General features: G+C 42.2%; 1 protein-coding gene across 10 annotated transcripts in view; it reads left to right on the top strand.

The window, feature by feature from the left end:
* Dh44-r1 (Diuretic hormone 44 receptor 1) overlaps positions 1-23,364 on the top strand; it is a 67,813-nt gene that overhangs the window by 40,244 nt on the left and 4,205 nt on the right. For 9 of the 10 annotated variants that reach the window (XR_013086156.1, XM_076817676.1, XM_076817677.1 and 6 more), the window contains 7 exons: positions 9,388-9,577; positions 17,892-17,985; positions 19,490-19,583; positions 19,764-19,844; positions 20,461-20,537; positions 22,141-22,260; positions 23,133-23,318. Coding sequence is in view for 9 of the 10 variants with exons in the window: in XM_076817676.1 (XP_076673791.1) it covers positions 9,388-9,577; positions 17,892-17,985; positions 19,490-19,583; positions 19,764-19,844; positions 20,461-20,537; positions 22,141-22,260; positions 23,133-23,318 (842 nt within the window). In the remaining variant the exon portion in view is untranslated. The remainder of the gene's footprint in view (positions 1-9,387; positions 9,578-17,891; positions 17,986-19,489; positions 19,584-19,763; positions 19,845-20,460; positions 20,538-22,140; positions 22,261-23,132; positions 23,319-23,364) is intronic. The other variant, XM_076817678.1, reaches the window with a different exon arrangement.

Raw genomic sequence — 23,364 nt, 5'->3', positions numbered from 1 at the left:
ACGATATGCCGTGCGAGAAACGCCGATGGGCGTCGCGCGAGTGCGGCGAACAAACGGAACCGAAGGCACTCCGCACGTGGCGTACGGCAAACGTTTCAAACACCGTCCGCGAAAGATTTACTGTGCCGAATCGGCCAGGGGTCGGTCAGTGGAGACGAGTCGCTCTCGAATTACGGCAGGACGTAACTAATTGGTCGCCAAGGCTCGCGATTGGAGTCATCCCCGTAGCGGGTCGACGCGGCCGGAAAAATCGAATTACCGTGGAGCTCGATCGACGACCGACGGTACAAAGCAATCGCTACGCAGCTGGTAATTCGATTTACCGTTTCCGCCTTGGCGGGGATCACAATTTCGCCCTGTGCCAATTAAGGGACAGGGTTTTTTGCGTCCCTGCGACGTCACGAGTTCCTCCAACAAAGCACGGCTGCGAAGGGGGACGAAGGAAGGTGGAAGGCACGTTACTGATTAAAAGTTAGTAGCGCCGGACCGGTAATTGGATTTCAACGTTGGCAAAGCAGGCAAAGTGTCGCCTAACGTTCGTGGCCCTGCAGGAACCGCGAATTACCGCGCGTTATCGACGAATTTCCATTGCTTGTTGCTCGCGAATAGCGGGGGTCCTTCGTCTGGGGCGCAGGTGTCCCCGAGGAATTCGTCAATGGATTTTCAGAGGGACCGTGAGCCTCTTCGGGGGATGGAAAAGATCTTACGTTCTCTCCGTTTCGCTATCCGAAATTTAGAAGGCGATGAAGCGCGGCAGTGAAAAGGGTGCGTAGCGCGAGCAAGGTTCAGTACCCTTGATAAAGCGCCTCGAGGTTATTAAGCGTCGTCGTTAGGAGCGTGATAGACAGTTATTTGCGGTGTTATCGGTAGCCTGAAGATGATTGGACGGTTAGGTTAAGCGTGGCCTCTATAGAGCACAGCTTAAATTAACCGGGCAGTGTGTTCATTTAGCTAGGATATCGGTGTTGTTATATTTGGCCAACGTCTGTCTAAGTTCTCTGCTCCAGCAGCTGCTCGACGTCTGGCCCTTTATTGGATGCCTCGTGATTAACCCTTACCCATTTCGTTTGCTGCGTATTTTATCTGGGGGTGATGCTCGAAAGGTATTAAGTTCCTCTTTATTGTGTTCCAATTTCAATGTCTCCTGAAACCAGTTGAGAATTTATAACTGGCTGGAGCAATTTTTCTACGCTTCGTAACATTTATTTTGTAATAAATCTCTCCCATGAATTCTAAATATAATATTACTTTAGGGAGTGGTTTGCGAAATTGAAGGCTCTGAAGAACAATTGGGATCGATGTGAAAAATTGTTAATGGACGTAAAATTATCGCTGTAGTTAATAGAAGATATTCACCTAGGAAAGTAATATAAAAAGATGATAGAACAGCCAGATAATACTTTCGAAACGTTTGATATTTTCTCTAACGATCCACCTCCGGCTTTCCCTTAAAGTTATCGCGAATTGCTTTTACGCGAGGTATTAGAGTTACGGACTGTTTAATTGCGTTATTTTTAATGGAAACGCGCAGTGTCTACTCGTGTTCAAACTTTCAATATGTACTTCACAATGTGGGGAAGCGCTCGAGACTACGCGGCAGCCGAGTAAGTAGTATAAGTCCGTATGGGGTCAGGCAGTTGCCAGTGGATGTGAACGGTATGTGCTCGGACGCTTGACAAGTAGTGCATATCCACCTGCGCTCAGCCAAGAATAAAATTCCTCGGCCACGACGCAGACAGTAAAGCTGTCTCTTTCTTCTTCAAACATTCCAATAAGCTTACACTTGAGTTGGGTATAAATCCAAATATTTTAAACAAGAATAATACCTAGATAGAATCTCAGTCTATACAACTACGCGAAACTCTTATAACACAGTTAACACCTCGATTTTTGAACTCCCAAGAATTTAATGAAACTATAATATCTATAACTCATCACGAAGAAATATGAAATATGAAAGTATGAAGAATTTTCCGTTAGTATTCTCAAGTACAGCTGGTGTTTGCCTAGCTACCGTCACACTATCTCCTACTTCTCCATTCGTGCGTTTCCAGACGCAGAATTTACTGCTTTCGATTCCCATAGAAGGGACAACTCTAATTGCTTCTGGCCAGAGCATCCCCGTTTCGCCGACGGATACGAATGATAATGGTGCACGTGCATGAACAATCTCGAGCCCCGTAACTGCATTTTGACGTTCTGGGGACGTTCCAGACGGAACGATAAAGTCTGGCGTCGAACTGCTGTTCCCATCGTCCCTTGGAAATTAAACGAGTTCGCGGAGCCGTCCCTGAACTGCAGAATCGCAACGTTACCCAGGAATAGCCGGAAGCCTGGCGTGTCTGCCTCGAGATCGATCATTTAACGGGGACGTTCCAATCGTCAGTCAGTCGAAGAATGAAAACCCTGGTCGAATAATGATTCCTATATTTCCATGTACAGTGCTGTTCAAAGGAAAGTTTAAAGCCCTTACATGTCTGCGTAACTAACTTAATACTAGACTTCAAGCATTATATTGATTCCATTGGTCTATTTTACAACCCTTTCAATAACAATAATAATATTATATAATATATTATTACTATTATTATTGCACTATTTTTTCCCTAGTACTAATAAGAGAGGTATAAGTGATAACGCGTTTATTCGAGTGATGCAAAGAATATTTCCAGTATACCATCACAGCTTACACTTTCTTTTGACTGCTACTATAATAATCCAGTACTAGTACTTAATCAACGGTAGCTGTATTAAAATATCGATTGACCGTTTATTATTTTGCATAGCCATTAACGGCTCGTCCCACGCATGATTTCATTACTCGAGGACGCTGACAGGCGAGAACTAAATACATCTGTCATCGAGACAGCTAATTGCAAAATATCGGCGTGAAGCGTCCAATCTCGATAAATTATCCCCCGCCCTGCCGATCGCTGTTTCCAGATGAATTTTGTTGTGTAGATCACGACTCCACGAATTAGCAGCAGTCGACGATGACAATCGAACCGTCGGTTGATAGATCTCGGTGAAAGTCGGGCATGGACGCGAGGTAGCTCGTAATTAGTAATTACCCTTCGCGTCTCGCGAAATATAATTGCAAGTGGTGAGACCCTGCGAGTTCTCGTTTATTATCCACCAAACTTATACTCTCTCCGTGCTGCATTAATGTGATTAACGTTCACCGTGGGAAATTAAAATTGAAGGTTATTATATTTAAATGGAGCCAATTAAGATTGGTAGAGTTTAGAGAAACTTTAGAACGATTTGTTTCGCCTTTGGGATGTGTCTACTCGTGTGCTTCTCTATTTACTGGGGCAACTTATTGCATATTAATTATGAGCTAGGTAGCAACTTCCACGGCAACAGGGAACTACTAATTCTCTTTCGTTCATTTAATTAAACTTGTATCAAGCAGGGCTACTATATGAATCAGCAATCATTCAAGAAGTTTCAGGTGCTCGTATTACCTCAATGGTGGTTCATTTGAAACTGCAACGGTGCGTCTGCAGCAATCCGCAATAATGTGATCGAGGCTTTCGAGGATCATAGTCTTACTGTTAATACCATTCGAGGCTTCTCATTATCTGCATCGTCAGAATCCTGATGAGTTAGGGTAGTAATTGAAAGAAAGCCTAAACTGCGAACGGTGACAGAAATAAGATAGTTCTATTAGCCCCTCAACGACCACCTCAGTATCTGGTACGGACCCTAAATTTTCCACTGGTCGCCCGTCTCCATATGTCGTACGGACCTTAAGGGAACCTTCCGGTTTAGAGCCCCAAAAAATGCACCGTCGCACCGTTTTGAGAATGCTATTCAAATGCCTATAACTTCGTGAATTTTACGAATTTCAACGAATCATTTTAAACACGTATTCCTAAAAGGTTGAACATTCGAAAAATGAAATAAAAAAATCGACTTTTGGACCGGAAGGTCCCCTTAAAGCCGTATTTCCTATACCGCCCGGGAAAACAGTGGAGGTTTTAGTTCCGAGGGCCCGGGCCTCACAGGTAGTTTTTCGTTTCAGGAGTTCGTCATTGAGGGGTTAGAGAGAATTATACATTATATCTTACATGCTATAAAATACGTAAAGCTTATTGTTAGTATTAAATTCGATACGCAGCAAATAAGAATATGGCTTTCAAGATTTCTTTTAACCACCGTCGTATAACAATTCCAGCCCGCATTACAGATACAGAACCCATTCAGAAGTGCTTCGGAGTAGCATACCTCAGGCATTGGTGAACGGTTATTAAAGTGAATTAAGAAACAGCGGCAACAATTTCCTACCCCCTCGAGAAGTGGGGCCTAGCCGGGAGGCAAGGATAGACAACTCGTTACGTCGCGCTTTAATCACGGCTACGTAGGCGTGGCCAGATAATTAATGTACGATCTTGTAATGCAGTCGACTTAACTCGCGTCTAGCAGCTTAACGGGCTTCTAGCTCCTGAATCTCGGAAATTGCTGGAGATGTTCCAAAGGGCGTGTACCTATACTTCGAGTCGCGACGAGGGCCCTCCATGCAGCCGGATATTCGCGAAATATTCTCATTAATTTTTCAAACCCCCAGAGGAAGACCTCTCGTCCCTCTTTAAACGATGTCAACTTGGAACTCGCACAAGTACCATCTCGTTTCATCTCAGACCTGATGGTTCTGAACATTGAGGACGCAGCATTCGTTCGTGCGAAAGTAGAATTAAAACTGAATTCAAGACTGAGTCATGGATCTTCCTCTTCGCGAGATGGCCACCTTCGCTCGTCCGGCCTGCGCGTTCTGCTTTTTAAAGTCGTCAAATTTGCGTGCGTATTAGACGAGTATCGATCGTTCAAAGGAAGCTTAAATCAGAGTTGTTCCGCATTACGGGGAATTACGGATTATAAACAGTGGGCTACTGCGAGGGTGGTACATGTGCTGGGTATTATGTACTTAGTATATTTAGTCGTGATTTAACCGGAAACAATTTTCGTGCACGATATCGATAGCGATATCACTAATTAGATTTCCTAGTTTCCTACTACCTGAAATTATTCCAAGCAGCATATATCACATAAAATTGCAGAAACCTTAATCACTAGAGCTGCGAAACAGAAGCGTATAATATACGTAAGAACTGATTCAGCGCGGCTTAAAAATATGTCACAGCAGGTGTAACATAAGTTTATTTTCATCAAACTTACATTTACTCAGAATTCAAAACAATGTTTAAATCTCACCTTTCACGTCTGCATAACGAGCCTAATACTAAACTACTCGTCTATTTTTAATACGCAATTCTTTGTAATGGAGCAATCTTCTTTACGATCTTTTTTTACCGCTACTGTACCGAACCTCCTCGAATATTATTCACGCAGATAAACGAGCGGAGGGGAGTTAAATAAATCGAAGTCCGCATTCGCATGCGAGACGGTGCGACCGTGTCCCAAACTTGCCAGGGATAATATGATTTTCTCGCCGCCCGGGGGTGATACCCCCGTGGCACTTGGTACCCCTTGGCGTTCGAAAGACCGCTACCCTTGTCTCTGGAAATCTCCGGCTCCCCGATTGTCCGCTGCACCCGCGAACTGGCTGCTGACGCGCGCGCGTACACAACGAACGCAACGGCGCGGCTGCAATAAAGTCGAGCGAGCGTGACAAGCTGAACATACGCCCCGGCGAAGGCAGAGAGGGACAAAAAATTTGGCCGCCCCGCTAGGGAATTATTTTCACGGGATAAACGGCCCGTCGGGATTTAACAGACGTCGACGCTGATATCGGCTGATAAACGGCCCATTTATTATTATTTTCGTAACGGGCGGGGGAAAGCAATTGCACGAAGTAAAAGAACCTTGAGGAAAACTTTTCTCCCATCTGAAAAGTTTATTATTTGGTACATAGATATTGTTGGATGAAGTAACATTTGTGTGCTTTGTTATTAGTTTTTTACGAGAATGCTTCCAGTCCCGTGAAATTAAGATTGCTAATTCTTGGCTGCTACCTTTTCTTCAGTGAAGAAAATTACGTTGCTGGGTTGGAAGAAATTCTCCTCCCACGCAGGCATTTATTATTCGGCGCTTAGCCACGAATGAAATGCCGTCGGTGCTTCTTTTTTTTTAAAAAGGATACAGTGTCCACTTTGGCGAAATTTTTACTCCTTTTTGTCGGGTGCATTCACTGTGTCGGCGTTCGTTAATGGCTGGGTGTTAATTAAGTTAGTTAACGAGGAGGTGTTTGATCATTATTGGAGCGGGAGACGTGGAAGGGAAAGAGTCTAAGTTTGAGAAGATATTGATATTAATGAGACATTTGAGCATAAAGAAAGTAAGAGGAGGTAATGTGAAAAACTAAAATGGTACTTGATATCAGAGATGGGCAACATTTTTATTTAAATAAAATTTCGAATAACGAATGGAAGTTGAAAGAATTATTCGTCATTCGTTCGTTAACCAGTGTTAGCTTTATTCGACACATGACGAGTAATTTTTCAACTTTTATTCGTTATTAGAAAATGTATTTAAATAAAAATTTTGCCCATCTCTGATCTATTTCAATTAATTTACGATTTCTCAAGAAAAGAAATCAATTTTGGTACAAATTAGATATACATTCTAAAGAAGCAGGTTTCTAAAATGAAGATTCTCCGCTAAACATTTTATACTAAATAATTTCGTTTTAATCTAGCCATTAGATTTAAATTCAGCTTCGCCAGGATGGGATGACACCCATTCTAAAGGAACTCTGCATTATCATAATGCAGATGCTACACTCTAGGAGATTACAACAACCTAGGTACACCGAATCGTGGCACTATTCGCAAACTGAAAAATTCTCGTAAATGGGGTATTGCTTTACTAACATTTGAATAGGAAAAGTACATTGAAATGTCCAGCTTCTCTGTCATACAATTTTTATTATGTGCTTCACTATTGTGAGCACACAACTGCTGTTGTTACCCCGCTGTATATTGCAAAGCGTGATTAACAAGAATTAATATCCTCGCGTTGTTATTCTCCTCTCAATGGAACAATGATTTATTGTGTTACCCGTTACGCTCTTTCAACGAACTTTTCCATCTTTTCTGAATACCGAGCTGAGCGCTGCTAAGTTTCCTGGGGGAGGAAGTTTCTTTCTCGACTTCAGTAATTTCCTTGCTTCATAATCAGCATTTCAATTACGAGCAATGGGGGTAAAGCTCGCGGGAGAAATAACGATAAGCTGGAAAGGTGGAATAAAAAGTCGTGTGTAGGTATATCCCGCTTGTTGGAGAAGGGAACGGAACAAGTTGTTCGTAATACTGTAGCGTCGCATCCATTATGAAAGGTGCCATTCAGCTATCCTTATATTAATCGTATAAATTTTTTCTTCAAGTTTTCCTACAAGGGTTTATTCCCACGTGTTTCGAATCCACTTCTTCAAAAGACGAGGTCCTCAGTGGTACCTTGAACCAACATTTTTTTTAAAAATACACCAGTGTAGCAAGTAGAAAAATTTATGTAGCATCTCCAATTTTTAGTACTCGTATTATTCTTTCTTCCACAAATCGGCAACCGCTTGCATTATATTTACAATCGAAGGAACTTACATCCCCGTGGAATTGAATAGATAATATTTCAAATCTCTCGACCTATCATTAGCAAAATCGCGTTCGCGTTATGAATATAAAAAAATCGAAGATTTAAACGAGCAAGTTTCTGTTCCGTTATCAGAGTTACACCAATACCGAGAGCGCTTACATTCGCTTCGCGATTGAATTTCAAACTGGCGCACGGCCGTGGAGTATCGTTTTACGCGGCAAAGCTTATTTAAAAGCGCTTTGGAAGGGAAAATTCTCGATATTGGTAGCGTGACATGGAAATTGGTCGGGATCGATCTCGTGCCACGATTAATATTACCTTCGAAAGACGCAATTACCGAAGTATCAGTTAAACGTCGAACCTGGCAGAGACTGACACTCGAGTGCGGCGGATTTCAGAGATTTTCCCAAAACTTCGGTTGGGAACGTGGCTTTCATATTTTTCGTTGAATTCGCGGTAGGTTTTCTATCGTTCCTTTTGCGACAAGTTCGAAATGGATAGAAAAATCGCCAGCGAATTCCATTCGTCAGGAATATCGATGGGTACGTCGAAAAGTAATCGGATCAAATTCCAACGAATTAGTATGCAAGTCGAAAAACAAGACTTTTGAGGATCCCTTGGGGTTTTGGTTATCAGAGTCTGCCATTGAAGAGCTGAAACAATACCTGCCACGCGACGCAATATTATTTTTTACGATATTATACTCAATATGGACAGAGTTGATAACAGTGGCGGATTTAAGGAAAAAGGCCCAGGTGGCAAACGTTCTGAGGGGCCTATTATTTCGGGAAAATGAAGAGGTAGTTTACTAAAAACGAGCTAAGTGTAGTAGTACAGGAAACAAAATACAGTGTTTGGATAAAATCATTTTTTTTTTAAATGGGGCCCTGAGAACTCCTTATGGAGTTCAAAAATAAGAATTCTAGTAAAAGCACGTAAAATTCCCAATGCGTCTATGAATCAGTTTTACTCATTAGGCCAAATTAGTTACAATTGTCCAAAGGGCTCTCTAATTTTCTATGGGAAGAAAAAATAATAATTAATACAAAAGTATCACGTGATACTTAGCTTCCGAAGAAAATCGAGAAAACACTTCAGACGTTCCTAATCCTTTGAAAATTGTCTTTCAAGGCTTCGTACCTCCTCTCTTCCTTTCATTTTATCACCCCCCGCGGTAAAGTGACCTCCGCTTGCGAGCCTCGCGTAATTAACTCGCAAGCTTGAATTCACAGCTGGAGTGAGAGGATATTTGACAAAGCGGTTCCGTTTCCTCTTCGCAGTGTTTCTTAGTTGATCGATCCACGTGCCGGGGGCTGGCGCGATGGGGCCTCGCGTAAATTAAGAAAGCTCGTTTATATGCGCCGATTCGCTTCTAGAACGACCTTTCCCGCAGTCTCATCGATTACGCAGCTACTTTCATCGGTGGCCCTGAATAATGCAGAACTCGGTCCACGAATATCGCCTGCCCGTAGACGGGATCGCTGGATATCCGCGATTCCAGTCGCTCCCGTTGCCGACGAGACTTCTGACATTTCATATTTAAATGGTGCAAGCTCCGGGGGAGTATCGACCGGGAGGGGTGGTTGCGAGTTTCGTGGAGAAAAAATTGGCACCGCTCGATCCTGTCGTTATTCAAAGTCGTAAATGAAAGAAGTGTTGAAACGAAAGTTCTCATCGAATTTTCCCAATACTTCAACGTAATATGCACATACGTAACGTTTAATCGAGCGTATGCAACGACCCCTCCCTTAACCTTCCATAAATGTATAAACCGATTAAAAGAATATTAAAAATATCAAGGCTCGTAGGTAGTGAAGTGGTCTGTTGTTCTTTCAGAAAATGCTAGTCGCTGGTGCATGAGCGATGGCACCTGGGACAAGTATTCCAACTACACCCTATGCAGCGACGTTCGTGAGCCCGCGATCGAGGGCAGCGTGGAAGTCATCTCGACGACGATTTATTTCGTCGGCTACAGCCTCTCCCTGCTCACCCTCATCGTCGCTGTCTCGATATTCCTCTACTGCAAGTAAGCAATTTACATTCCTATCGTTCGCTTTCATTTCCGCCGGGATAACGCAAGGGAATCGATGGGGACGAACGGTGGAGCGAGCAGATTTAGATACCTCTGGGGATGGAAACGCGTGTAGCATTCGTTGTTCTATTCTACTCCCGTTGCTCGAAACTTCCCCGTTGCTCTTTAAGCGTTAGGGGCTTTAGCTTTAATTCGGCATTATATTAATGAGGAAGATAGGAGCCTAAACTATCCGGCCACCAGCTTAGTGTCAGTAATGTGTTCCTCATTTATCCGCCGAGTGTCAGAGTAGTCGTACGCAGCTACTACTAGGCCCCTCCTGAATTTATTTGATCAGCTTTTATTTCTGCAAAATAGACGTTAAATCAATGGGTCTAATGAATGACTGCTAGCGAAGGTCGCGACTAATTTTCCCCTCGGTAAGTGGACTATGCCTCGCAGCTCCTTCGACAAAGGAAAATCAGAAGCAACTTTCCGGGTTGCGTGAAAGTTAATCGAATTATAACCTCCGCAATTTCCATAAAATACCACCGCTCGCCCAGAAATGCCAGCCATCCATCGAGGACAATTAATTAAATCAGCCATCTAATAAGGCGCGCCGTCGGGCGGGGCAGTCACAAGACTATGCGCATATTAAAATTCTACGCTAAAGCGAAGCACCGCGGAAGGTGTACAGGCCCCCTGTATTTTCCACAGCTCGGAGGGAGAAAGACGCTCCCCAGCGAGCTTTCCAGCCGAGGGAAGGTCGCTGGGAATATCAGGATAAAGCTCCCAGACGTGGCATTGGTAAAAAAAAAACGCAACGAGACACCGTGGGTAATTAGTTATGCAATATGCAGAACATTGCGCGATAGAATTTCTCGGGCGTGCCCCCGACGGGACGAAGAATTCTCACGCGAAATCACTCCCCAACGGATACAAGCTCCCTCCGAAATCGCTAATTTTAAAAGCGCCTCTTTATACCCCTATTTTCATCCCCCACTTTTAACTTTACGCCCCTGCGTAAAGTCGCTTAGTAGGTCGTCGCGATTGTCGAGGGGATGCTTCGGAGCTGCGTATCGACTCGAGCGGGTCGCGGGCAGAATGGATTCGATTGGACCCTAGGAAATCGACGGAAAATATTCGCAAACCGAGTTGGCCCGCGTGCATGCACGGCTGCGCGTTCAAAGCGCCGCGGCAGAGGGATACCCACTGCACGGTAACGAGCAAGAAAATGACATTTCGCTTGGCTCCCAGCGTCGGATCATTTATTAACCCCCTGCGGAGGAAGGGGCGGCTGTTCACACACGGGATATGCAGATGCTTTGAGAAACGCATCACGACTCTGACGCGTTCTTTTTATTCATGAACGACCATCGCGTTTCCGCCTAACCCACGGTTTCCCGTGGCTTGGTAGTCGAACAAACGAGACTGGGATACGGGCTTAATCTGTTAGCCGAGTTACCTGTCTGCCAGACTCGTCTTCTGTACGTTTAAAGATGTACGAAGGTGGATTAACTCGCTCTTTCCGTCGCAGTGGAAGCGCTATTGTCATCAATATTTTTTTAAGTGAGAATCTACTGCGATCACGGTTTCTGCGATGACTTAGGGGGTTACCGTAGTCAGAAAGGTAAGAAAAAGAATGATTCTTTATTAGGGAATTTATTTCAGAAAGTACATGCATATTTTTATGCAACGGTTTTTGTATTCAGATGAGGGACACTTTAACAGGTTATTATATTATGTTTTGGTGTAAAAGTATTTCTTTCGCTACAAACTACTCGGCTTGCACCGTTACCTCGGAATGTTGTCCCAATACCCAGCACCTATGTGCTTGACCACGAAATAGAGAAATTTCGAAAAGTATATTCTCATTCTATGCCAACTAAACAAGTTACGGCAGGTGAAAGGCTACGAAATTGTTAACGTACAGTGAGCACGACCAAAGAACCTACTCATGCTTCGAGGTCAAAGGATAACCAGGGGATCGCCTATTACGGAAATACGTAGTAAGTCAGCAAACGCATGGAACGCCGGATATTTTATTAAACGGGCTCAGGATTTGAAGCATACACTTCCGTGGCGAGTCCGTGGCTCCCAACGGATGTAAATTATGGACGCCACGGTGCACTGCACGCTGGTAGAACACACGAAGCACACACTGTTCGAGGAAACGAAATATCCTCAGGCTTTCACCTTTGTTTTTTCATCCATTCGCCGGGTAAACGAATTTAATCTGTCGCGAAATCGATACACAGTTACTCACAAATGTATAACATGTTTTACCGATAAGAATATTGCATTAAATAATTTGTATGTATTTCCGCATCGAGTGTATCCGAATTTAAAGTACCTGTAGGTATTAATCAGGGTTTGTGGTAATGCGGATTATCATAATTAATAATTAGTCAATAATTAAATATGAAAAATATGTAAAAAATTAAAATATGCCATACGTAGTAGGTTGCAATCCTGCGATTGGTAGCTTGAATTGCGAAGTAGAATTAGCATTATCCGAATTAATAAGGGAACACTGATGTTCGAGTGATAGAACACTTAACTCGGAAATTCATATTTACATAATTCTACTGTTACTGGGTAAGGTAACACAATTAGGAAGAGTAGAGGTAAAACAAATAACAAAGTGCAAATTAATTCATCCAAGTTCAATTCCATATAATTCTGCATTAGGGATGAAAGTAGAATAATTGAAATAAATATTTCTACTGTACACAGAAGGGTTACCTAGGTTTTTAATAAATTTTCCTTTATAAATTTAATTTATAAAGGAAAATGAAATTGTTAGTTTTGAAGATAATATTTTATCAGTGATCGTATTAATTCAGCGCTGTTATTACCCAAGGATAAAGAAGCTTGACTTTTAGAATTGGGAATTACCACGAGAAATAGGAAGGGGGATAGACGAGGTAGACAGAACGGAACGGGAACAATTTTCGAGCACTTCTGGGCAACATTATGCGTAACAACCATCGCGAACGAATACCTCCTATGCGAATAGGAGCACCGTGAACAAGCGACACGTGACGCAAATAGCTGAGGGCGGAACACTTGAGGGTCGAGGAGAACATAAATTTCCAGGGCCTGGTTGGAACAACTTGTTCGCTACTGGAAGCAACCTCATAATCAGTTACAGCAGCCAAGCGCTTGCCATTGTAATATCTACAGTAGTGTTGACTTTATGGGTCGTTTAACAAAGTTATAGTTGTAACCTAATGGCAACCGAAATTGTTGGCTAATGCCTGCTACCAGTAGGTAATTCATAAAAACTAGGTGCTTTGTTTTAAGAGATTCCTTTAGCAGATAAAATTCTCTGCGTTTCGGTGGGCTTGTGAATGTATTTGAGAAACAGTTAATTAAGGGGACATTCTACTCTCTCGGCCGAAAAATCGGCCACTTTTCGGTGATGGTTTTTATAATGAAATAAACACTTAACGTTTTCGAATTTCTGGGGGTATATTCTACCACTCTTGAAATACAAGAAAAAAATCTTTGTTGTTTGTTTAGCTCATTTGTTTACATAAATATTTCGCAGTGAAGTTGGCGGTTGAAATTTCGGACGACTGAATCATCGGAAATAACATATTTCTAAATCGCAGGCACACGGTTATCTCGCTATTATTAAAATGGGGGTCGATCAAATTTGAAAGTACCAAAAAGGCGCATTTCTTTTTTGTTTAATAGACATAAAATGTGGGAAAATATTAAAAAATCTGAAGATATTTGTGGTTAGCCAGATAGACACACTCCTGCCAATTAGAAATATGTTTGGTTTTTTTATTTCCGATGATGCAGTCGTCCGATATTTCAACCGCCAGCAATTTTGAAAACGCCAATTTCGCTGCGAAATATTTAAGTAAACAAATAAAATAAACAAACAGCAAATATTTTTCCTTGTATTTCAAGAGTGGTACAATATACCCCCCCCCCCCCCCCCGAAATTCGAAAACGTTAAGTGTGTATTTCATTATAAAAACCATCACCGAAAAGTGGCGGATTTTTCGACCGAGAGAGTAGAATGTCCCCTTAAGTAGAATGAAACACGAGACAGGGCGAAGGAAATTCGAGGGAATTAACATGCGGCTTGCGGTCGTGTGCATCATGGAAAAGAGGAGCTTCTCGTGATACATACGGTTAATTCGTTGCGTTTTTATTTTCGTCTGACGTTGGGTGTTGTCTCGACTGCAGTTAGTTGAATGCGAATTTTTCCTCCACGACAAAAGCACCTACTTGCATAAAAGTGAATCTAGAAGCGCAACTCGACCAGAGAGTAGCCAGTTGTGCGAATTCTTCTTTCTACTACACTGAAGTAATTCATATTTATGTTCACATTACCATAACAACGGGTTGTTCTTTCTACTGTGCCACTTTGGGATTATCATACCCTTGTGCGCGAAATTCTTGCAATTGAATTAATCGAGACACTTATTATAATGTAATGCAGTTGCAATTTATTTTAGCAAGTGTCTTCAAAGGACAAGGTAATAGGGATTTCTAGGCAGATCAGTTGTAAAAGGAATTCTGTTATAGTTGTTCCCTCGTTTGAGCCGCTGTTCTCTGTAAATATATTTCGTTACGAGGGAACATTTTTGCAAGGGCTTCTTACCGAGCCGTTCGGTTCAAAGCATAACTGTGGCTGAAATAAATATGCATAGCCACCGGGCTTCCTCTCTGTTTCCACGTTGCACGGGCGCAGTTTTGCGGCGCAATCTCACCGAATAATAAATAAACTCGCTATCTCGTACGTTCTAATCGGATGAATAATCACGTGCAATCGGGAAGGAATCACGTTGTGCCATTTCTTCATCGGATTTACGTAAAACTGAAGATAATGGTAACAACTGTCAATAAAATACCGATGCTACTGATAGTAGACGTTGCGGGGCTCTCCACAATTTGTTCTAATATTAATTAGTATTAATTATAATACTAAGTAGTTATAATATTAGTTATAAACTAGTATTATTATAATTACTAGTATTAGTACTAGTATTATTATAACTAATACTAGTATATAACTAATATTATAACTATTAGTTATAATACTATATAATATAATATTATAACTATTAGTTATAATACTATATAATACAATATTATAACTATTAGTTATAGTACTATATAATATAATATTATAACTATTAGTTATAGTACTATATAATATAATATTATAATACTTAACTACTACATATTATAACACTAGTATTATAATCTACTATGAGTACTTATACTAATAATTACGTTAAGTACTAGTAAGTTTAATTTCTAGTATAGCTTACTAGTATTATAAAATCTGAGTATATTTTACAAGCAGCTATAATATCTCAGACATACTTACCAGACATATATTGTATAACGCTCGTTCAACGACGACAGGAAGCGCTAGAAAGTATGTGAATATATCCTCCATACTTATCTCGAGCGTACAAAGGCGTTACGTTCTCCTAAGGGGAACAGAATACGATATGTCCTACAATAGCGTTTTGACGTTATCTTATTTATTCCTGTTCCAGCGTAGCATGTACCATTCAAGCAGACACTTCACAAGAAAATTCGCATCTAATCTCCTGACTACAGATTTTCCAAATTGCATTTCGCGGGTATAATACCACCAGCAATTTGCATCCTGATGTATCCGAAACCCATTATGAATCTTTCGTGTCAGTCCTTCCTGTTAAATTCGGATTATCGATGAAAAGCAATGGTCTGCGGTATTCATAATGACATTAATGAACCAGCAACTTCCGTTGTTAGGATTAACACAGTTACAAGTGGGGAACTTGCATTACGAATATTAATATTGATGAGCATAGATGACCAGCGGTATTTATCGATAAATACAAGCAACCTTTATTACCAATATTAATACCAGCATGTATCGGTAATTTGCAATCTGTATTCGTAAATATTGATATTTCTTATTTATTTATAAACAAGCAAATTTATGGATAACATGTACACGTCCCTCACTATCAATGCATATCGATGCACATATCGATGACCGTACCCACGCTAGCTCCATAAAACGAGGTCTCGCGAAGCAATAGGATTTTTTAAAATCCCAATTTTTTCCACACTTTTTGACGATTTATTTTTCATTTTTATCTCTTTCACTGAATTAAGAGCGCTGCATTGAAAATGCAAATCGGAATAAAAAATAGAAATTCCTCCAGTATTTCAACCGCAACATCCGTCCCCCTCCCCCAATATTCAATGCCGCCACGTTTTCGTTACAAACATGGCGCGCGCGTACACGGTATTCGTCAATTAACTGTTCTTTCTCCACATCGAAGTATTTTCGCACGCGAAAGAACTCTGCATCGCGAGTGGAAGCACGCGCAACGCCAGCGCCAGTTCATTTTCAATCAACCCGGTTTTTTCAAAGTCCTCGACAATATTGTGATTGAAAAAAAAAAACAAGGCAGCACCATCCCCATTCAACAATTCCACTGAAAAACAAACGCACGGTTTCCATCGCATGGAAAAGTTAACGTTTCACCAACACTTGCGCCACGAGAATTAATTTCCTCGATTGTTATAAATTCCGCAATCCCTCTGCTTCCCCGTCGGGCTCGGAACGTAAGAGTTCCTGCAATTAAATATTGGAACGTCGAAGCGTTCCTTGGCCAGTTGAATAATAAAATATCTCCCCGCCGGTAATATAATAATAACGATATTCGATTAACGAAATGGAAGTTTATTCCCGTTACTTTTCGAAGCAGGCTCGTTCGGGTGCAAAGCGAGCAGCAAGTGGCTGGGGGATTCGTTATTCAGATGGTCGAAATAATCCCGCAACCGATGGAACCTAGAAAGTCCGACTAATCCTCGCTCGTACCACTGAGACCGCTTCGGCCGCTGGTTACCGCGCCTCGTGTCTCGTTTATCTTACTTTAGAAGCGACAAAACTGCGGGCCAAACCACTTAAAGCACGGGGGATGTGATATACGCGCGAACCTGGGCGTTACATTGCAGTCACCTTTATTTTCATCGCGCCTTTAAACTCCCACGTTAATAATCCGCGGCGTTCCTGATTCGCTACCGGACGAAACAACCCCCTTACCAAACATCCCCTATACCGCAGCGATCATAATCTAAACTCGCGAAACAGGGCACGAACAGGCAAGCTCGAGGAAACCAGCGGGGTCGGAGGAGAATGTGCTGCAACAGAAACGCGAAACCGGAGAATAGGAGGAATAATTTCATAGAGAATGTGAAACGGACAGGCAAACATTTTATTTCGCGAAAAGCTGGCCGAGTCTATATCGAGGCCCTTTGTCGTCCATTTTTTATTGAAAAACTGTCGGGTTACCTGGAACGAACATGGATGAGTGAGGATTGTTTGAAATCGGAAACAAGGGAGGGAACACTCTGATTTTGGTTTGTGCCGTTTTTATACGTCCTTTCCTGCTGGCGCGGCGCGAGTAAAGTAGTCCCCCGGTTGTAGAGAGGTTGTACGACTTAACTGACTTAGCTGAAGGATCTTTTTTCGCGCTGGAGTAATTACTAATTACGAGTATTGTCAGATGTTACTGGAGCACGGGACCCATGGAGCGCAATGAGAAATTTAATACTGCTCGATACGTAGGACGGAGTATTGCGTTATTAGCTCGTAGATGTAATCGCGCAGTGCGGGATATGTGGTGCTATTACAGACGTGAACAATAGAATTCTGTATTGGATTGTGAATGCAATTAGTAGCTCCATAGCGAGCAATTTCAGTCGAAATTCGCTTTCATTTAGCCATAGACGTAGGGATCATGAGCGTTCGAAGGGGGTTCTTTGGTAATGATAAAATCGGAGGAGCTGGCGTTGGGAGGTAATTAAAAATTGTTCTGCACTGTGTGCTAATATTTGCAGAATATTATATTAGGCTGCTGTGTCGCATTATGGAGACTGTTAATAATGTCGCAACATGATAGTATGAAACTTGATAGCGCGTATTAATTTGGCTGTAGGTTGGTTCGAATTAATGGTAGGTGCACAGTTCATGAATATATGTTGCGAAATTTTCGTGTAGTAATGTAATATGGTGTTTATAGTGCTGGGAAGCTATTATACGCTGTACTGTGACGTGTAATATCTTGAATAGAATTCTACATTCGATTAGGAATATAGTTGACCACAGTCGTGAGAAGATTAATGATTGTAAATTAAATTTTATGATAATGCAAACACAAAAGCCTTGGAATATCGAATTTTTATTTGAAAAATCCTTGCGCATCTCTCCATAGCTATCAGTCTTAACAGAAAGAATTCGTGCCAATTAATTCGTAGGAAACCACATTACTAAGCAAATAAATCTTTGTTTCAGAGAACTAAGGTGCGTCAGGAACAAGATACACACGAACCTGATGTTCACATACATCCTAGCGGACCTGATGTGGATTCTCAACAACGTGACGCAGGTCTTTTTACTTTCAAATTTCTTCACAACTCTCCTTACACTAAGAATCGTTCTCCCTTGCCACGTACGCTCAGGACACACCTGTACTCAGGGACGTACGTAAGAGATACATTTGTACCCCTCCAGCAAACGTTCCTTTTTTCAATGCGAATCTTGAATGAGAAACAAGAATGGGCTAGCAAACAAAGTTTCAAAGGCCTTTTACACGGAAAAAAATTGCACGGGAACTGCAGTTCCGCCACTTGTTGCTGAAGCCTGAAATTACATTTCCATTCGACAGGTCGGTGTGCTTTAAGCTCTGCATAATTGCGCGACGTAGCACTTGCGCAGTCTAAATGCTCGATGACAAATGGTATTAATTCGACGAGATTGATCATTGTGCTAAGATATTGATTGCTTGAATGGACTGTATTTCTTACGATTTTAGCCCTTGATAATAGGGTCCATTTGGACCCATACTAAATATCAAAGTACACGTGGTGGTTGATATTAATATTATTTCTTGAAAAATACGGGGATTCTAAAATCTAAATAAGAAAATGAGAACCTCATTTAAAAGGACCCTAATTTAAGAGAACTGCGCGAATAAAATAACAGAGCTAATTATCCACTGTTCAAGGGTTAATTCGTAGAAAGAGCTTCTTAAGAAAGAGAATTCTTTCTGTGTATTGGAGGAATAATCGACGAACAGAAGTGAGGTATAGATAAAAGTATACAATGACGACCAATTAGCCAGAAAACAATTCTTCCCGCTTCAGAGAGAATTTTTGACAGGGCCAAACGCGTTTCCCATTAGTTGCAAAATCTCCGGGAGCCTCGCTAACGAGCCAGTGGAAAGGAAAATTAATTACGGCCGCTGAGTGGCCGACACGGCTCTGGTTTTTCGATAATTAAAAGGCCGACGTGTACGATGAAATCGTTACGTAAACATGTGTATATCGTCAATGAAGCTGCATGCTAACATTTATCACATCTGAAGCTTTTGATCATTGCCTCCTCTCTATTTTCACTAGTGTAGGTGATTATTCTAATAGAATCGAACATTTCCAAAAAATTATTACCCAAAAACTAACTCGGAAATTAACTAGGATATTCTACAGTTCTGTGGAAATAAATGTGTGTATCTACTTACAGAGGTGGTCAAAAGAAAGTTTAAAACTCATATATATCTTTACGCATCTGCGCATCAAACTTAATACTATAAGTACTATATTCTTATTTAGTAACCAGTATTAATACTAATACTATACCTACCTACCTATAATAGATATCTATTTTAAAATCCCTCCAATCTATGGGATATAAATTTTTAGATACAATTCTTTCTATCGGAACTAACTTATTTCCATCAGCAGTCGCAGTTTACACTTTCTTCTGACCGCTACTGCGTAGACATTAAACCTGTCCTTTCCGTAAGTATAGAGTACTGTGCGCGCACCAGTACCGATCGTTCGCAGGTACTATGCGATCATTGAATTTTTAAAAAAAGTACTTGTCACTTACAGGTCTCCATGCAGCCTGATGTGCCGACCTGCGTGGTTTTCCTATCGCTGCTGAATTATTTCCAGCTGACCAATTACTTCTGGATGTTCGTGGAAGGTAATCAGCCTTCACCCTCTGTACTCATTTGCGTGAATTGGAAGCTGTCAGCCGAAACGTAGTCGAACGTACCACACTGTAATAATTTAATTACAGCTCGTGATAGAATAATCTCTCAATTCTATATTTCTCATAAATGAATTATGCATTAAAGCGAATAAATCGACCGCTCTGTTCCAGGGTTGTACCTATTCCTGCTGGTGGTGAAGACATTCACTGGCGACAATATCAAGCTGAAGCTGTGCGTTGTCATTGGCTGGGGTGAGATTTACGCTTCGGTTTTTTTTTCACTGCGCCTCTTATCGGGAGCACTCGAGATATCGAACATCCCAGGGATTGGGAAAGCCTATATCGCGAGAAGAAACTCACTTTCCTTTACTGATCTGATTTATTTGGACAGAGGGCAATTTTGCTTGGATCCAGAATGGAGACCAGACTTTCCACGCGTTTGAATATTTAATTCCATGGGGGAGAGGGGGATGAGTTCCTCGATCGATGGGGTAAACTATCGCGTTGGTTCTTGTACCTCTTACTGATTTATTTTTATATACAGTATGGTATATTATTGCTTATAATAACAGGATTTATCAGTGCCTCTATTACATAGTTGTTAAGAACAAAATTCTTCAGCTTCCTCTTTCTGCAACATCCTGTACGCAAGGTGTGCCACGTTTCACGATCACTTGGAGTGTCTCCGTTGCCTTCGATGAATCAGTAAGAGGTTTACGAACATTATAATCCGTCGTCTTCATTTAAGAAATCAGGGGCAAAACGAATCGAAGCTAATCGGAGGCAACGAGAATATCCAAGAGTTTTGATCGTAAAAGCAGAGCGGGGCACCCAGTGTATACAGAGCATCGTATCGATTTAATTTCAGGTATGCCGTTTCTCTTTATCACCATGTGGGGTATCGCGAAGTCGCTCGATCAGGGGATCCTGACGAAGGCGAACCAGGTAAGGGAGCACAGCTGCTCTGTAGCTACGGAACGGCGGTGTGTGTTCAGGCTGTCTGTCCCGTGATCTGCGCAAACATCGTATATGAACGAGCGCCGCCAAGGAAAACACGGGAAAATAGCTGGCGCGTAGATTCATCCGCGCCTCCACCACGCGCGAGGGCAGCCTCTCGGAATAGCTGGCATCGAAATTGCCGGAGTACAGTGGCCATATTCCCCTACCACCGCCGCGTAGCTTACAGGCGGATGTATCGGGAAATACCGCCGGTGTCTGGAGCCGGGATCGTTGCTAACGCGCCAGGGAACTGTAGGCGTGTAGGGAAAGCGTGATCAGGCGAAAGAATTCCCGAGATCAATTCGCGCCGTTGGGCCGAACGGGATAGATCAGTAGGGGTAGATTGCTAGGCTGCCGATCGGTAGACTGGAGCAGGCAACCCGTTCGACGCTTGCTGTTTAATCGATACGCGGATAGGGAAACGTCAGTTAAGCGTGCCTCAGATACTGGCAGATCTCTTTTTCAACGTACGCAGACGCGCGACCTTTTAATTTCGTTCTGGACGTTCGGGATTTCGTAGATCACCGCGTTCCTTGATGTCGGGTTGATTCTGGTGGGATGGGTATGTGGATTTTAGACTTTGGTAGCAGGAGCTTTGATTTCTTTGATGATCAGTTAATGATCTTGCGTTAAGGGTAGTTAGAGGGGGCTATGGGAGATTGGTACATCTGGTAAATCTGGTCTGATTACAAATTCGTTAAAGGGAATCGTGCTGAATTCTCTCAGTTTCACTGAGTTGATAGTTGAAATGACGATGATAGGCGAGATCAACTGGCTACTCGAGTTCATTAAGTAGTAATCACTGGCATATCGTCGCCGAAGCGTGGGGACTAGGCAGTGGAATCGATCGAAATCAAGTATTTGTTGCGAATTAATTACAAGGAGATGAAAGCCAGCACAGACTTTTCCTTTTACACAATGTTTATTACTATCGCGTAGAGTAATGAAATATTTTTTTTATCTACATATCTAGTTTATAAGTGGCGTCACACTAGGTGGATTGTAGAGTGGTTTAGTAAAAGTGTCTTTGGCTTTGCCCTGATATTGCCTTCCACTTCTCAAAACCTCCATTTATAATCAGTTCCCAATGATTCTTACTCTCATTTATAATTCTCCGCTACATCACCAGCTTCCTCCAGCGAGTCTATTAATTTAAAATAATTATTCCAAAAAATCTATTAAAAACATCCAGCCGCTTCGATCCACAAAAGTCCAAACCTGAAATTACCCACTAATCTAATCCCTTCGCGTAACGCTACCCGATGCAGGGAGCTCTCCGGAAAACCCAATAAACCGAGGAGTCCCAGCCAATACAATTTGGAACTCGGAAGATGTCCTCGAGCAGCCGGTTGATGTTCGTCCGCGCTATAATTGATCGATCCGGCGGGAAGTCTCGGTTGGATGACAGTCGTCCCACTTAAGAATCACTGTCGTGCCGCGCGTCGACAGTCGCGTATTACGGAGCAATGTCGATGTTTACGGTAGTCGTAAAGTTGGCCTAGATCCAGGCGGAACAGCAGGCAGTAATAAATGTGCACGCGGTTCGCAGGAAGTCCCTCTAGGGAAGCACTGTCCCTGGATGGTGTCGCACCCTTACGACTGGTTTTATCAGGGCCCGGCCATACTGGTGCTCGGCGTGAACGTGGCGTTCCTTTTCATGATAATGTGGGTGAGTACGCAGCGATCTCATTATCGACAGCGGCCGCGTACGCCTTTACAAGTAAAATTACCAATAACGGTGGAAGGTCTTGGAGCTAATGCAACGAACACTCGTTCCCATAAGGGAGGAAATTAAACCGTGCAATAGGTCGGCAAGTCAATTATATACCGCGTAAAACTTCTCTGAAACCAAGCAACTCGCTCCGCGATCGCGAAAATCGCCCTCGGAATCTACCAACGAGCTACTCCATCCTCTTGCAAATAGCTGTACTAAGTCATGTCTGAATTTTAACAGTAATTGAATATCTAAATCACAGATACGGTTTATTATACTAGGTCATACCGATTCGATACTTAAAACGACAAGTCTTAATGGCACAGATGTTTCTTGCAAGGGATGCTTTTCGACAGGAGAATGAAAGGGGTAATTAACGCTAAAGGACACTTTTATTTTTATTTCTAGCAGACGATAACAATTTACAAGAATTTGTAGCGTTTAAGAGGGAATCTTATTTTTTGGGCTAAAAACACAGCAAAATGTGGGATTTTTTTAAGAAACGGGCGATTCGATTCATCTGAATTTAGGTTTTATTCTTTTTTGTTGGTGCTGGGGCCCACATTTTAATCGTAATTTGTAATTTAAAATTAGATTACACTTTGCCCAACTCTGACTAGACCCTTCTAGATGAATTGAATCGCGAGTTTCTTAAAAAAAAATTACTTTTAGCCCACAAAATAGGGTTCCCTCTTAATTAACGTCACCCTTTGATAATGATCCCTCCTCATCGTCGCCCTCGCGAGCCCAGAACGCTTGCAGCGAAATCTAGCAGACCTCCTCCCCTGGCAGTGGCCCCGTAACTCGAGGACGATTCTGTGCCGCAGGTGCTGATAACAAAGCTCTGGTCGACGACGAACGCGGAGACGCAGCAATATCGAAAGGCGAGCAAGGCTCTGCTGGTGCTGATACCGCTCCTCGGAGTGACTTACGTGCTGGTGCTGACAGGGCCCACCGAGGGTCAGGTTGCTAATGCATTCTCCTACACTCGTGCCGTGTTACTTTCTTCCCAGGTAATGCAACTGGTTGAAGTATCTCGTTACGAGAGCGAACTTTCCG

This window comes from Andrena cerasifolii, chromosome 8, assembly GCF_050908995.1.
Source record: "Andrena cerasifolii isolate SP2316 chromosome 8, iyAndCera1_principal, whole genome shotgun sequence".
Taxonomy (NCBI): domain Eukaryota; kingdom Metazoa; phylum Arthropoda; class Insecta; order Hymenoptera; family Andrenidae; genus Andrena; species Andrena cerasifolii.
Note: the sequence above shows the minus strand (reverse complement) of the source record. Positions and strands in the feature narration are given on the sequence as shown.